We start from the raw sequence: 15,934 nt of genomic DNA, 5'->3' as shown, positions 1-15,934 counted from the left end.
GAACATATTCAAGAGTCAGAAGGTCTACATGGACATGCACTAAGGGGAAGGGGCATTGCTGGTTGCAGGGGGGATATAGGAGGGGAGGGGAATAAAGGGGAGAAAGTTGGACAAGTGTAATAGCATAATCTATATATTTTTTAAAAAAGAGCCAGAAGGTCTGGTTCAAGTGCTGCTCTTCCCCTTCCAAACTATAAATTAAAATTATTCAGCTTCCTAAATCCTAGTTTCAAAACTGAGAAATCAGGTACCTCCCCTCAATAATTGTGAGGATGACATAAGATATAAAAAGCACTGAATATGGAACTTGGAATCAAGTAAGCATTTAATAAGTGTTGGCTATTCTCATTTTCATGGAAAATTTTAAAAGGCTGAAAATGACTTTATTCCTATACAGGACTATGAAGATCCTAAAAGGGGTCACTTATTTTTAACTATATCATATTTTAGGGTGATGCTCCCCAGAACAGTGGTACCCATGAATACAGGGAAGGGGCTCAGAAAGGTCTCAAGACCTCCACAGCGCAAAGCAAGATTTAAAAGTGCAGGCCCTAGAGTCAAACAGAACTGGGTTTGTGTGGCTCTTTTTCCTTTTTTAAAGATTTTATTTATTTACTTTTAGACAGAGAAGGAAAGGAGGAAGAAAGAGGGGGAGAGAAACAGCAATGTGTGAGAGATACATCCATTGGTTGCTCCTTGCATGTCCCCAACCATGGACCTGGACCAGGCCTGTGCCCTTGACCAGGAACAAAACTGGCAACCCTTCGGCTTGTAGGCTGGCACTCGATCCACTGAGCCACACCAGCCTGGGCTCAGCTCTTACTACTTAACAGCTTTCTGTCTTTGGATAATTTACACAAGCTATCCGTACCTCAGCTTTCCCATCCATAGAATGAGAAAAACTATAGTTTTTCCAGTAGCTACCTTAGGGCTACTGGGAAGAATAAGTGAGAGGCGATATACAATGTTCCTACCAGGGCCTGTTACATAGTAAGCTCGGACTGTTTGCTAGCTGATCCTACCATTGGCACGATCATCATCATATCAGCCCTCCTGAATATCAAAGGTCTAATCTTGTGATTTGAGAAATGTTGCTATTTTGAAAAGACCAATGAAAAAGGCAAGTCCTAAACTACACAGAAATCAGAGCATCTTCTATTTAATCAACTAATCATCTCCTTATCCAAGTGCTAAAACAATCTGACATAATTAATGATCAGACCCTTAAGGGCTTAGTCGAAGAACATATATGCATAACCTACAGACACACACAAAAATAGTGAGGTGATGGCCTGAGGGAAGAGGGGCGCTGGGTGGAGATGGGAAAAGGGTAAGGGAAAGGTGGGTATCTGTAATAGTGCCAACAATAAAAATAGAGTTAAAAAAAGGAAAATCAGGGGAAGTGTATGGCTTTGCTGATTATTTCCTTGTTAGAACTTGAGTTTTGGTGTTTTCACTAGGGGAGTCTTTTGTCATTAAGTAATAATCCCTAGAATTTATTAAATAAATGCTCATCAAATTTAAAAGCAACAATAATAATAATAAGACCCTTACAGTAATAAGTTATATCTTGGGAGCTAAGCTTCTTCATGTATTTCTACTTTAATTCTCTCTCAAAACTCCAAAGCTCATTCAAATTTGGTATATTAGTCTACTCTGTTCTAGTTAAAAGCCCAACAGAAAATAAAATCATTTAACATACCTTTCATTTTCCTGGAATATTAATTTTATACAAACAAAAGTAATACCAAAGAAGTTTCAGGTATATTAAAAGCTGCCCTAGGAATATCAGAGAAGAAGTCACATTAATTTTCCTTCACTATTTTTATTTCATCTTTAGAGAGCATAATATTTTTATAGCCAAATTCATTTCTGTATTACCTGATTCTTCAGCTGGTTAAGTGTTTGCCTCAAACTATCTGTTGTTGTTTGGTTACTTTTAAAAAACTCAGCTATTGCTGTATTTAAAATTATTTTATAATCATCTTTGTTTATGTCTTGTAGGCAGGCAAGATGTTGAAGACAGGCATCGTAGTTTCCAGCCTAAAACAAAAATGAAAACACATTCACAAAATTACATACCAGCTCTAAGGCCTATATAATCATTTCAAAATAGATTTCACTCATGTCTATTTTAAAACTCTTTAAAAAGACAGAATTCCCCCAAATATACGAATTAAAGTCACTAGATCAGGGGTGTCAAACTCCTTTTCACCGGGGGCCACATCAGCCTTGCAGTTGCCTTCAAAGGGCCGAAATAATTTCAGGACTGTGTAAATGTAACTACTCCTTAACCGTTAAGGAGTTGAAATTACATTCAGTCCTTCGAAGGCAACCACGAAGCTGATATGGCCCCCGGTGAAGAGGAGTTTGACACCCCTGTACTAGATGAAGCGATATTGATGTCAATTAAGAACTGTAATGTCAATCATATCTCAATAAACTAAAAAGAAAGAAATTGTGGTTATATATTTCCTAAGAATCAAACTCTAACACTGATACATGTGTACCATATCTATAAGATATAATAAAATATGTAGTTATATATATAATCTGCATAGATATAATCTATATATCTATATCTTATAGCTATGTGTGCGTATTTTATAGATATAAGACATATATAAACTCTATATATGTTATAGTCATTAGATAGATAGATAGATAGATAGATAGATAGATACATATTGCTAGCAGGGTATAACAGCCAAGGCAAGCCAAGGAGGATAATGTAATTACTCTAAATTTTAATTTCTAGTTAATATATTTTGAATACCCAAGTATCTTGTTCTGCTTATATGTATGTAACTTGATAATCAAGTAAGTTTTTTCATATTTGATGTCAGAAAAGTTGATATTTTGACAAATTTTGGGGGTTTCATTTCAAAGCACATTCAAGAAAAAATTTGAAGAGAATAGTGAAATAAAAAGACTGACCCATATACTTACAAATCTAAATTTATTTTTTATTGTTAAACTTTTTATTTATTTTTAGAGAGAGGGGAAGGGAGGGAGAAAGACAGGGAGAGAAATTGATGTGCAAGAGATACATTGATCAGTTGCGTCTTGCATGCTTCCAACTGGGACCTAGCCTACAACCCAGGCTTGTGCCCGAACCGGGAACTGAACCTACGACCTTCTGGCTCACAGGCCAGCACTCAATCCACTGAGCCACGCCAAGCCAGGGCACAAAAATATAAACGTCAAAGACTTAAAAAACAACACTGTGTGCATTAGAATGTATTTATGAAAACACAAAAACTTGAGAATGGCTCAAATTCCTCCTTTTCCTTTCACCATAGTTAAACTCTAAAATGTTTTTATTTTAAAATTATACCTAGTTTCTATACCCAACTCTTGAATTGGTACAAGACAAAAATTACCAATTTAAAAATTCACTATGAAACAGTTCACACTCAACAGACCCTTGAAATGGAGCAGACTGAGGAACACTTCTTACCGAGAAAGCCTGGAAGGCGTTGGTGGACAGCTCCTTCTCCTGATCCGTGATGCCAGAGGGCTGGCCTGCCCCCTCATGCTTCTCTGCTCCCTGATCTGCAGATACACATGGTTCACAGTTCTTTAGAAACGACAGTTACACAGTGATGTGTCCCTAGTTTTCTTCTTAGTTGTCTTTTTCCTAATGGAGTTGCCAAAGCCAGAGCTCTCTCCACCACAATGGCTAATGTCATGAGTAAGAAGCCAGGCCTCCAAAAACTTAATGAAGGAATGTTTCCCTCAGCTCTGGCTAAACTCAGTGAAAACCCACCATTACATAAGGATTACAGCTCTGCCCGCCTCGCAATAGGGCCAAGAATGTTGTGCTCATTTATTTTTTCTTTAAACTTTATTTTTAGAGAGATGGTGGGAGGGAGAAAGAGAGGGAGGGAAACATTGACATGAGAAATAAACATCAATGGGTTGCCTCTCACATGCCCCCAGCTGAGGAGCTGGCCAGCAACCCAGGCACAGCCGGCACTGGGAATCCGACTGGCGATCTTTCAGTTTGCAGGCTGGTGCTCAACCCACTGAGCCACACCAGCCAGGGCCATGTTTCTCTTGATGTTTAAATGTTTATAATGAGCATATAGTATTACTTTTTAAAAAAGTCTTATTTTTTAAATGCCTACCTAAAACTAATATAAGGTTTTAGAAGTGAGACAAGGAGCCTAGCAACTACAAGATGCATAAGGGTCTCCAGATGTGTGGGAACTCATTAAAGTATGTACACTTATGCAGTGGTCATTTTTATAACAACTCGCCAAGGCGTTGAAGAATTTGAGCTTCTATCTATTTTCTACCAAAGGCAGGTTGGCTCATGAGGCCACCGCTATCATTATCTTCTAGGAACTACAAAAGTCTCCTAAATTCTTCCAGGAAAGGAGAGAAGCCGACTTTAAAATAAATAAATAAGCTGGCAGACCTTGACATTTCCATTTCTACTGACATTTCAAAGAGCTGAGCTCAGTGAGAGCCTTTTACATGTTAACCAACCATCATTTCATCTACATTCTTTCGCATCTAGATAAAATGTAAAAAACACTTCAGCTGGAATTACTATTTTTATTTCCCTTGTTATTGCTCCACTTTTCAAGCTTTCTGCAAAAAAAAAAATGGCTATTATTTGTATAATCCGTTTTTAAAATGTTTTTAAAACATGCATTTTTTGGTAACTGCTGACTTCTTACCAGAAAGAGTCTGCACATAATTCCACAATGTGTCTTTATTTGTCCAAAAGTAGTCTCCATTGCCAATTGAAAGGGTATAGGACCGCTCATCCATAAGCTTGACCTTCCTTTTACTGTGGCCCAGTGAACATGGTTGACTCACTAGGCGTATGGAGCTCTTTGGCGCACAAACCTTGACACTCTTTAAGCCAAAAGGTTTCATTTTGAACCGAACAATTGCCTTTAGGTTTTAACTAAGTAGAAAAGAAACTCACTGCTTTTCCAAAACCGACAAAGAGGCAGTTAACTGAAAGCATAGACACATTCCATTAAAAGAATGTTAATTCAAATGTGACTGGACCAAGATCTTCCACACAAGCTACACTTTTCCAAATATAACTCCATTAATGCTCAAGAAAAGAAATTTTGTTCCAAAGGAAACAGGATTGTTAAGGCCTAAGGACATTTGCTACACTCACAAAACAATACTGATGCCTTTGTGAAGGAAAATTTTAAATAAGGACGCTAAGAAAAATAATTGAGGTTTACCGAAGTCACAGTCCAGCTGGGCTCACACGCCTCACATGTGGTTTTCTACCACTTGAGCAAGAACACCTGTCTTATCAAAACCCTGTAACATACTGGCTGATTTTCACACACCTCAGAGCAGTAACATGTGACCAGCAAAGCTGCAGACTGAGCACCCTGCCCGGCACTGCAGAGACGAGGGAGCAGAACATCAGGAACCAAGGATATATCCGCTTACTCTGGGGAAGACCAGCGAGCAGAACACTGCCACTGCCAATGAGCACTTTTATTTTCACAACTAAAGGTAGTTTTACGCAGAGGAAAGACTTACTCCAGTTTTCATATAGTAATACTTGATTTATTAATATTGTAAATTCAAAAAGCCTAGATTTTCCTTACACTTTTACATTCAACTTAGATGATATTGTGTTTGGGGTGTTCATTTGGAAGGACTGTGATCAATGTTTGATCGTATTTACAAAGTGAAATGCCTTCAAGCATAAAATTTTAACCACTTTAAATAATTTAATACATTCAATTTTAAGTATAACTGTTTAATTTAAAAGGGCAAAAGTTTCTGAAAACAACTTATAAATCTAAAAAATTAGATTTATGAAAAGTGACCCAGGTACTCTCTTTCCCCAGGTACTCTTTAATATCAGTGCAAATATATAAATGTAGTAAGGTTTCAACTTATATTCATAAATATAAATCAACTGTTCACTTCATTATACATTTTAAATTGGAATCATAAGACCAAAAATATTTTCTTGATTCTTAAATATTAAAAAAGGTTAAAAAAATCAAATGTAAGTCACTACACATCAATTCCCTAATCTGAAAACTGGTAAAATGAAAAGGATGAATTAAATTTTTAGCATTTAACATGACTTTTGGGGAAGAATTGCAGTTTATCTCCAGTTGATATGGAAGATCTATTCTTTATAGAATACCAGCTAATAAATGTAGACACAGTAAGAGAATTACAGAAAGTACCATTTTGCAATCCACAATGTTACATCTTATTACGGCAGATCATCAATGGTGGATATTTCATAATGGTAAATTATTACACCACAGATTACTTCTTTTTTAAAGATTTTATTATTTTTTAGAGAGGGGAAGTGAAGGTGAAAGAGAGGGAGACAAACATTAACGTGTGGTTGCCTCTCATGCAGCCCCCCCCAGGGACCTGGCCCGCAACCCAGGCATGTGTCCTGACTGGGAATCAAACTCGAGACCCTTTGATTCACAGGCTGGAGCTCAACCACTGAGCCACACCAGCCAGGGCTGATTACTTCTTTTTTTTGAAAAAAAAAAAAAAAAACTAAGACACAATTGACATAAAACATTATATTACTTTCAGGTAGCTAACACCATTTTTTGTGTCTATCCCATAGATTACTTCTAATTGTAAAGAGAAAAAGATATTCCTGTTAGCATCTTGACAAATTGAGCAAATTTAGCATTTAATAGTGAACTGACAATATGGACTTAAAAAAAAGTACAAAGCTTCACTTACAAAGTATCTTGCAAATATGTTAAACCCAAATCTAATTAAGCCTATTAAAATAAAGAAATATGCAGAAGATAAGGAACTAATTTTAAAAATGCCAGGAATGGACCTGGCTGGTGTAGCTCAGTGGATTGAGCATGGGCCTGTGAAGCAAAGGGTCACTGGTTCGATTTCCAGTCAGGGCACATGCCTGGGTTGCAGGCCAGGTCCCCAGTAGGGGACCCATGAGAGGCAACCACACATTGATGTTTCTCTGCCTCTCTTTCTCCCTCCCTTTCCCTCTAAAATAAATAAATATCTAGATAGATAGATAGATAGATAAATAAAATATTTTAAAAAAATGCCAGGAATGCCTTAGCCAGATGACTCAGTTGGTTAATCGACCCGTACACCAAGAGATTGCAGGTTTGATTCCCAGTCAGGGCACATACCTAGGTTGCAGGTTCATGTCTGGTCAGGATGCATATGGGAGGCAATTGACCAATGTTTCTCTCTCCCCTTTCTATCTAAAATCAATTAAAACAACACTGCCTCAGGAGAGAATTAAAAAATTATTTAAAAAATACAAGGAATACAAAGAAGAAACAATCAGAGGAATCCAGAATGTGGGATGTTCTAGAAGGTGATCGGTGTCTTCAAAAAAAAAAAGAAAGAAAGAAAACAACGCTGTCATTTTTTAAAAAAAGGAATTAAGAGACACATCAAGCCCTGCTTGGTGTAGCTCAGTGGATTGAGCGTGGGCCTGGGAACGAAAGGATCGAGGTTCGATTCCCAGGCAGGGCACATGCCTGGGTTGCAGGCCAGTTCCCAGTGGGGGACACATGAGAGGCAACCACACATTGACATTTCTCTCCCTCTCTTCTTCCCTTCCCCTCTCTCTGAAAATAAATAAAATATTAAAAAAATAAAATAAAGGACCATTGATTTTTTTTAAAAAAGAGATATTAAAAAGAGAGAGAGACACATCAAAATACAATATATAAACTTAATTTGAAAGGTATGGCTTCTTTAAAATTTTAAGTAATATTTTTGATTCAACTGGGGAAACCTGATATATTTACATATTAACTTTGTGAAGAATGATAATGGTATTATGGTTATGTAGGTGAATGTCCCTATTTTAAGAAATGCGTGGTGAAATATTTAGAGACAAAGTGTCATGATGTCTATAACTCATTTAAAAAGGATTCTGTAGCTAGAGAGAGAGCAAATAAACAGAATAAAATGTAACAATTGTTCAACTAGGTGGTGGTTATATGTATATTCATTTTCTTGTTTTCAATATTTTGGTATTTGAAATTGTAATAAAAAGCTGAAAAAGTATCGAATGAGTACAGATTTCTGTAAGGAACATCAATGTTAACATCTAGTTAACACGATGACACATGTTAACTAGATGTATTGTGGAGATCATTTTGCAATATATACAAATATCAAAGCATCATCCTGCACAACTGAAACTAACATATCAATTACACCTCAAAAAAAAAAAGAAAGAAACAGCAATCTATATTACTGAATGCTTACTGCATTTTTCTTTTTCTTTTTTTAAGGTTGTGAGGGTTTTGTTTGTTTGTTTTTTAAAAGATTTTATTTATTTATCTTTAGAGGGGAAGGGAAGGAGAGAGGGAGAGAAATATCAATGTGTGGTTGCCTCTCGTGCGTCCCCTGCTGGGAACTGGCCTGCAACCCAGGCATGTGCCCTGCCTGGGAATCGAACTATAATCCTTTGGTTCATAGGCTCGTGCTCAATCCACTGAGCTACACCAGCCAGAACATTACTGCATTTTTCAAGGAACTAGAAAAGATATGTATCTAACTATAAAGTTCTGTGAGTCTATCAGGGATGTTTTTAAAAAAATAAAATTGACACTAACAAAAAACAATGCATAGATTCCTTTCAGGACATTGAGAAAAGCAAATGTTAAGACAGTACTGCATAGTTTATTTCCTCATCTGCATACATATATATGTATATCTACTCTGCATTTAGAATTTTATTACAACTAATACATTAAGTGGATAATTAAGGTTTGTGTGTGCGTATACATTTAAGCCAGTGTGAGCTCGGGTAGGCAAACAGTCTGGAAGAACATGCAAACTCAATATCAGTTACCTGGGGGAGGCTGGGAAGGGAAAAATAGACAAAAAACTGTACTTGAAAAATAACTAAATAAAATTAATTTTAAAAAAAATCAGTTACCTGGAGCTTGGGGTGATAGAGGCTTCATATTTTTTTACCTTATACACTTAAAAATAATAAAAAGTTTTGGGTGTTTTAAATAAAATTAAAAAACAGCCTTGGCTTGAAGTTTTTCCATTTGTCTGTTCTTCCTGCCATTTTTCCAGTCAGTCTGGCTCAAACTTTCAGAGTCTCCTTTAAGTACTCATGTCCTGATTTCATATTATTCACCTGGTCTTTCCCTTATTCATAACATCACCCACCTATTCCTATTAAGCCTGCTACTGCCATTCTCATAGTCCAAAATTTCAGATAAATTCAAATCTAGAATTCTGTTTTCTAACTTCAGCCACTTTTCTCCTTTTAAATATCAAAAGGAAAATCAAATAGATCATCCTAAAACATTGCTGGTATTCCCTTAGTCAAAAATAATATTGGTTTTATACCATTAAAAAAAAAGACTTTATTTATTTTTATAGAGGCAGGAAGGGAGGGAGAGAGGGAGAGAGGGAGAGGAACCTCCGTGTGGGAGAGATACGCACTGATCCAATACCTCTCACACACCCCCAAGGGCAGGGGGGAGTGTCCAGCAACCCAGGCCCGTGCCGTGCCCTGCCCAAGAATGGAACCAGTGACCTTTTAAGCCACAGGCCAGCACTCAATCCACTGAGCCGCACCAGCCAGGGCGGTTTTATACCACTTTTATATGTTATACAGGGACACAAACCTTGTGAACCTTCCACTCCCCCTTCAATCTTCAACTTTGCTCGATGCCCCATCTACTCTGGGACACTCATTCCTTTACGATTTGGTTGACGCACAACTCAGGGTGTGAGAACTGCTGGCTGATCAGCTGCTGAGAAGCCACAGAACCTAGAAACACAGGTAAATTTGTTTCCAGGAGGTAAGTACTGACCAACTGGAAACAAGAAACAGGAGGACAGATAAATCATCCTTTCTTTCTCTCCTATGGACTTTAAAAAAAAATATATTCTTTTTTTAAAGATTTTATTTATTTATCTTTAGAGGGGAAGGGAAGGAGAGAGGAGAGAAACATCAATGTATGGTTGCCTCTCATGCGTCTCCTACTGGCAACTGGCCCGCAACCCAGGCATGTGCCCTGACTAGGAATTGAACCGTGGTTCTTTGGTTCCCAGGCCCACGCTCAATCCACTGAGCTACACTAGCCAGGGCTCCTATGGACTATTCTGATGTGTAGCTTCTCCAAGTGACCTCTATGTTTCTTCCCAGCTTAAGGTGAGACAGTGCTCAGGGACGAAATATACTGCATCTTCTTCTGCCTTCCTTCCTCCTCTCCATCATTTTCACTACCCTGAACTTGTACCTTCCAAATAAAATGTTAGCACCTTAGTCAGCTTCTGCTCCCCAGAGGATGTGGGCTAAAATACCTTACCTCACTTCATCCTCACAAGCTACAACCCTGTCAGGTAAGTAAGTTAGAAAGTGATTAGGAATAAATTAGGAAACTACTAGGACCCCTATTTTACAAATCAAGAAACTGAGGCTTAACTAAGAACTTTTCCCAAAGAGCAAGGCTTTCTGCTTACCCTACCATGCCCAATCAGTCACAAATTCTACTGTCACAATTTTATTCCCTAAATGTTTCTCCTAGCTGCCTCTCCTCCCCATCCTACTCTAAAGCACTGTAATACTAGTCAGTCTTTTAAAAACCAGGGTCTGAGATGATCTCATTTAACCCTTTACCAACTCTGTGCAGTACATATCTTTTCTTTTGTACACACAGGAAGGCTGGGACATCAAAAAGGCTTCTTAAAACCTGTTCAAGGTGGTCTCACAAACGCCAAATGGTACCACCAGAAGAACCTAGGCTGTCTGATTTCAAACCCTGTGCTCCTAAGGCTTTCTCAATAGTCACCTGGCTCAGTTAAAACATTAAGTCAGATCACATCGTGCCCTTGCTGAACTCTCCCAGGGCCTTCCCATTAGAATGAATTCAAATTGTTTCCATGGCCTACAAGGCCCGACACAAGCTATCCCCTGCCACACCCCGGACTTCACCTTTCTCCCTGTTGCCTTCACTCACCGAGCTATAATATGTATCAAGTTCTTCCTCTATGCCACCCATTGTTCTAGGTGCTGGAGAGAGAGCATCCCTAACACAGACGAAAGTCTCTTTCCTCAAGGGGTCTCCTTGCTGTTTAAACATTCCCCATATGCTGCTCCTCTTACCTGGGCCATGCTTTCCCCCCACAAGGCCGGCTATTTCTCTGTAAGGCCTCTGTTCAATGTTATCCCTAACCAATATATTCAAAGTAGAAACTTGCTCTCAGTTATCCTCCATCCTCTTACTCATTTTTTTTTCTTCACAATATTTATCACAATTTAAAGCCATAATTACTTAATTTGTTTAAATGTATGGGCTTCTTCTCTTACCTGATGAAGAAAAAGCACACAAGACCCTCCATGAAAAGGGCCCGGGATCAGGAGCTCAGAGATGCAGAGCATACAGACTAGATTTTGAATGAAGAGTGTGCGCACCAGACAGACGGGAGAAAGCAGGGCATTGCCACTCAGAAGCTCAAAGGAACACGATGCATTCCAAAGTGTCCCTTTGGTTGTGAAGAGCTAGAGGGGCTGTGATAAACAAGAGCTGAAAATAGTTTGTGAAGAGCCTCACAAATGATATTACTAGTGAGATTTGATGCACACAAAAGATGGTACTGTCTCAGAATGTCTATGGGTAGGGGAATGATATGATCCAATTAATGTTTTAGAAATAAAGTGAAAAGGCAGCAGTGAGAAGAATGGACTGGATAAAGAAGAGACAAACATCCATCAAGAAGCTGCTTAAAGTGAATGAGAACACATTAAGAGATAAAGGCCAGAAGCACAGCCATTGAAATGGGGATGGAGAGGAGGAATAGAGAAATGCCACACTGCACACTCATCTACTTAATACAAATGCAACTTCATCATGAAGGCAGGAAATTTCCTATATTGTGGCCTATAACTTAAACCAATCAAAGAAACAGCCTCTTAATCATTTAGGGAAGCAGCCTTCTACTACAGCAATTACATAATTCTTCACAAGTGGGAGTACTGCTGTAACACGTGTCTCTAGCAGACTGAGTAACAGGTCCTCAAAGGCAGGGCATATGTCATATCCATTTCCTCAACATCTAAGGCAGCACCTGGCACTCAATCTTTGTGAAAGAATGAATGAATAAGTAGGAGAATGCTTTATGAATGTGATAGGACTTGAAAACTAGATGAACTTTAAAAATTATATTTTATTGATTACCCTGTTACAGTTGTCCCTTTTTCCCTTTATTACCCTCTGCCCTGCACACGGCCTCCCACCCACATCCACCTTTAGTTCATGTCCACAGTTCATACATATAAGTTCTTTGGCTTCTACATTTCCTACATTTTTAACCTCCCCCTTTTTACTGTCTACCTACCATCTATGCTACTTATTCTCTGTACCTTTTCCCCCTTTCCCCCTCCCACTCCCCTGTTGATAACCCTCCATGTGATGTCCATTTCTGTGCTTCTGTTCCTGTTCTAGTTGTTTGCTTAGTTTGCTTTTGTTTTTGCTTTAGGTGTGGTTGTTAATAACTGTGAGTTTGAGGTCAATTTACTGTTCATATTTTTTATCTTCTTTTTCTTAGATAAGTCCCTTTAACATTTCATATAATAAGGGTTGGGTGATGAACTCCTTTAACTTGACCTTATCTGAGAAGCACTTTATCTGCCCTTCTATTCTAAATGAAAGCTTTGCTGGACAGAGCAATCTTGGATATAGGTCCTTGCCTTTCATGACTTGGAATACTTTCCAGCCCCTTCTTGCCTAGAAGGTCTCTTTTGAGAAATCAGCTGACAGTCTGATGGGAACTCCTTTGTAGGTAATTGTCTCCTTTTCTCTTGTTGTTTCTAAGATTCTCTCCTTCATTTTAATCTTGGCTAATGATGATGTGCCTTGGTGTGTTCCTCCTTGGGTCCAACTTCTTTGGGACTCTCTGAGCTTCCTGGACTTCCTGGAAGTCTATTTCCTTGGCCAGATTGGGGAAGTTCTCCTTTATTATTTGTTCAAATAAGTGCTCAACTTCTTGCTCTTCCTCTTCCCCATCTGGTACCCTTATAACTCAGATGTTGGAATGTTTAAAGATGTCCTGAAGGTTCCTAAGCTGCTCATTGTTTTGAATTCTTGTTTCTTCATTCTGTTCTGGTTGAATGTTTCTTTCTTCCTTCTGGTCCCACCATTGATGTGAGTCCGTTTCCTTCCCATCATTATTGGTTCCCGGTACATCTTCCTTCATTTCACTTAGTATAGCCTTCATTTTTTCATCTAATTTGTGACCAGATTCAATGAGTTCTGTGAGCATCCTGATTACCAGTGTTTTGAACTGTGCATATGATAGGCTATCTCTTCATCACTTAGTTGTATTTTTTCTGGAGTTTTGATCTGTTCTTTCATTTGGGCCATTTTTTTTTCTCAGAGTACCTGTTACATAGTGAGGGGCAGAGCCATAGTTGTTCACCAGGGTGGGGCAACTCATGCCGCTGCGTTGTGATGCTGTATGTGGGGAAGGGGCCTGAGAGGGAACAATGGCACTTGCTTTGCTCTCTGCTGGTTTTCAGTCACTTTCCTCATTACCCACAATCAAATTGGGCCCTTCTGGTGCTGATTCCTGGGTGGGTGGGTGGGTTTGTGTACATTTTAGGACCCTGTGGTTCTCTCCAACTAACTCTCCTGTGAGGCTGGGAGTCTCTCCTGCTGCCTCAACCCCCACTGGTGTTTTCAGTCAGAGGTTGAGGCTTTATTTCCCCGCACTGGGGCCCTGGGCTGCTCGGTCGTCCTCGGTCCCCAGGTGTTTCTCCTGGCTTATCTGCGCTCGAATGGAGCACCGCCTGCCCCACCAGCTGCCGCAGGTCCTCTCTGCCCAGCTCCCGGACTCCTCCCCTCTCCTACGGGTCTGGATGAATGTTTCTTCTTTAACTCCTTGGTTGTTGGACTTCCATACAGTTCAATTTCTGTCAGTTCTGGTTCTGTTTTTAAATTATTGTGGCCCTTCTTTTGGTTGTGCAAGGAGGCACAGTATGTCTACCAATGCCTCCATCTTGGCCTAAGTCTCAAAACTAGATGAATTTTAACCCTAAAAAGGTCATTCCATGAAGTAGAATGATATGGGTTAACAGGTATAGTAAAACTGGGAAATAGAGACAGTGTCCTAAATTAAGATGTTGGTCCCCTTGGTCCAGCCTTGGAAAGGCCATGCTTATTCCCTGCCTGAAACATTCTCCCCATCCACACATCTCTATTTCCCTCACTCCTTTTCATTCAGCTATCTGCTCAAATATTACCTCACCAGAGGCTCTCCCTGACCAGCCTACCTAAAATCAGCTCACTCTATGATCCTCACTTTCTAAACCTTTTCTCTGTAGTTATTCTCTTTTAACAGATTACCAAAGAGATCCTCTAGTGATTTCATTTACCAGTACCTGTATTAGGATGGGCTCACTATTTCAAAACAAGTTTATCTGTCAGCTGTTAAGATCAGGACCTACTAAAACCCACAGTGCACTGGGGTTTTCCTTTCTTTTAAAAAGTTAATTTCACTGTAAAGTCTAAGTACCACCTCTAACTCCTCTTACTGAAGTTTGTTTCAACAAAATTGGATGCCACAGAGATCGTTACTTTAAAAAAAAAAAAGATTTTGTTTATTTATTTTTAGACCAAGGAGAAGGAAGGAAGGAAGAGGGAGAGAAACATCAATGAGTGGCCGCCTCTCACGCGCCCCCTACTGGGGACCTGGCCTGCAAGCCAGGCATGTGCTCAACCAGGAATGGAACCAGAGATCCTTTGGTTCGCAGGCGGGCGGTCAATCCACTGAGCCACACCAGCCAGGGCGAGATCATTAATTTCTTACTGGAAACACATGCTGCCACACGCTCTCAGAAGTAGGCAGGAAAGAGTTTTATATTCCTTAATGAAAAAGACTCTAGAAATGGAGCAGCAATTAGTAAACAAAATCAAGATTAAATTAATCTCACGGCAAAGAACTAGGGGAAAACAGGTTCTAAATGCAAGATGTCAGAGAGCACAGGCCAGAGTGGCACACTACAACGTCAAGCCTATTTAAATAGTGGTTTCCTGACCAGAGGCAGATTGATGCGGCCAAAACAACACAGGTGAGTGAGTGTTAGCCTGGGCCAGGGATCACTGAGGCAGCTCTGAGTTCCGGAGTGAATTTTCCTTGCTCTGCCTTCCCCATTGGGAAGCCGAAAACTCTATGAAGCGGCTAAATAAATTTATGATTTTTTAGCCTGAGATATTCTGGACAGGGGTGGGGTGGGGCAAGGATGGGCAGCAGCGACTTCGAGCTGCAGTTGGGTAAAAAACTCCTGGACCTGGGGCCCAAAAACTCACATTAGCGACAGCCGAGAGAGGGGAAGGGGAGCAGAAATGCACGCCCAAGTTAACGTCGCCTTCGAGTCCCCACACTCTAGTCCCCACGCGGGGCCCTTTGCCTCCGCGCGCGGGGTCTGCCTACCCCCGCGTGTGCTACCTTCTCAGCGCGCAGGGCGCGGGCGCCTCACCTGCAGGCTTGTCTGAAGCCATCTTCCCGCCTCGGCTTGGGTTCTTCCTTGCAGGTGGCGTGGCCTCGACTCCAGCTGCCCGGCTGGCCCCAGTGTTGGAACTCTAAGGACGAGTCTGTGCTCACCCAGGTTCCTGGCCCCTGAGTTCCGGCCTGGAGAGGGGGCAGGCTGAGGAAGTGACGAAAGCTAGTTCGCGTCGTCTAGCAACAGCAGCGGCATCGCCGCCCAGGAGACGACACTGCATCCTGCCATATACAGCCTCCGCCCCGCGGAGCACCAGGCAACGCTACTTCCGGGGGGCGTTGGCCAGCGTGGGAACTGAGGCTGGCCCCGCCCCACGCTGGCGTCCCCGCCCCTGCGCTGTTCGCGCTCGCGCGCCGGATGGACTGGGTGGGAGGCGCGCGCCACTGCCTTTTGCTTATCCTGGTTAAAATGCTTCAGTGTTGGAGCGCTAGTCCC

General features: G+C 40.5%; 1 protein-coding gene across 3 annotated transcripts in view; it reads right to left on the bottom strand.

Annotated features, from left to right (window-relative positions):
• CNOT10 (CCR4-NOT transcription complex subunit 10) overlaps window positions 1–15,656 on the bottom strand; it is a 62,762-nt gene extending 47,106 nt beyond the window's left edge. For 2 of the 3 annotated variants that reach the window (XM_053669350.1, XM_053669351.1), the window contains exons 1-4: window positions 15,476–15,656; window positions 9,621–9,766; window positions 3,461–3,555; window positions 1,882–2,043 (exon numbers count right to left, since the gene is read on the bottom strand). In XM_053669350.1, coding sequence (XP_053525325.1) covers window positions 1,882–2,043; window positions 3,461–3,555; window positions 9,621–9,672 — 309 coding nt within the window. In that variant the 5' untranslated portion in view covers window positions 9,673–9,766; window positions 15,476–15,656. The remainder of the gene's footprint in view (window positions 1–1,881; window positions 2,044–3,460; window positions 3,556–9,620; window positions 9,767–15,475) is intronic. The other variant, XM_053669352.1, reaches the window with a different exon arrangement.
• Between the last annotated feature and the right edge of the window lie 278 nt (window positions 15,657–15,934).

The sequence above is a fragment of the Artibeus jamaicensis genome, unplaced genomic scaffold (assembly GCF_021234435.1).
Source record: "Artibeus jamaicensis isolate MK-2021 breed Jamaican fruit bat unplaced genomic scaffold, CSHL_Jam_final contig_519, whole genome shotgun sequence".
Taxonomy (NCBI): domain Eukaryota; kingdom Metazoa; phylum Chordata; class Mammalia; order Chiroptera; family Phyllostomidae; genus Artibeus; species Artibeus jamaicensis.
Note: the sequence above shows the minus strand (reverse complement) of the source record. Positions and strands in the feature narration are given on the sequence as shown.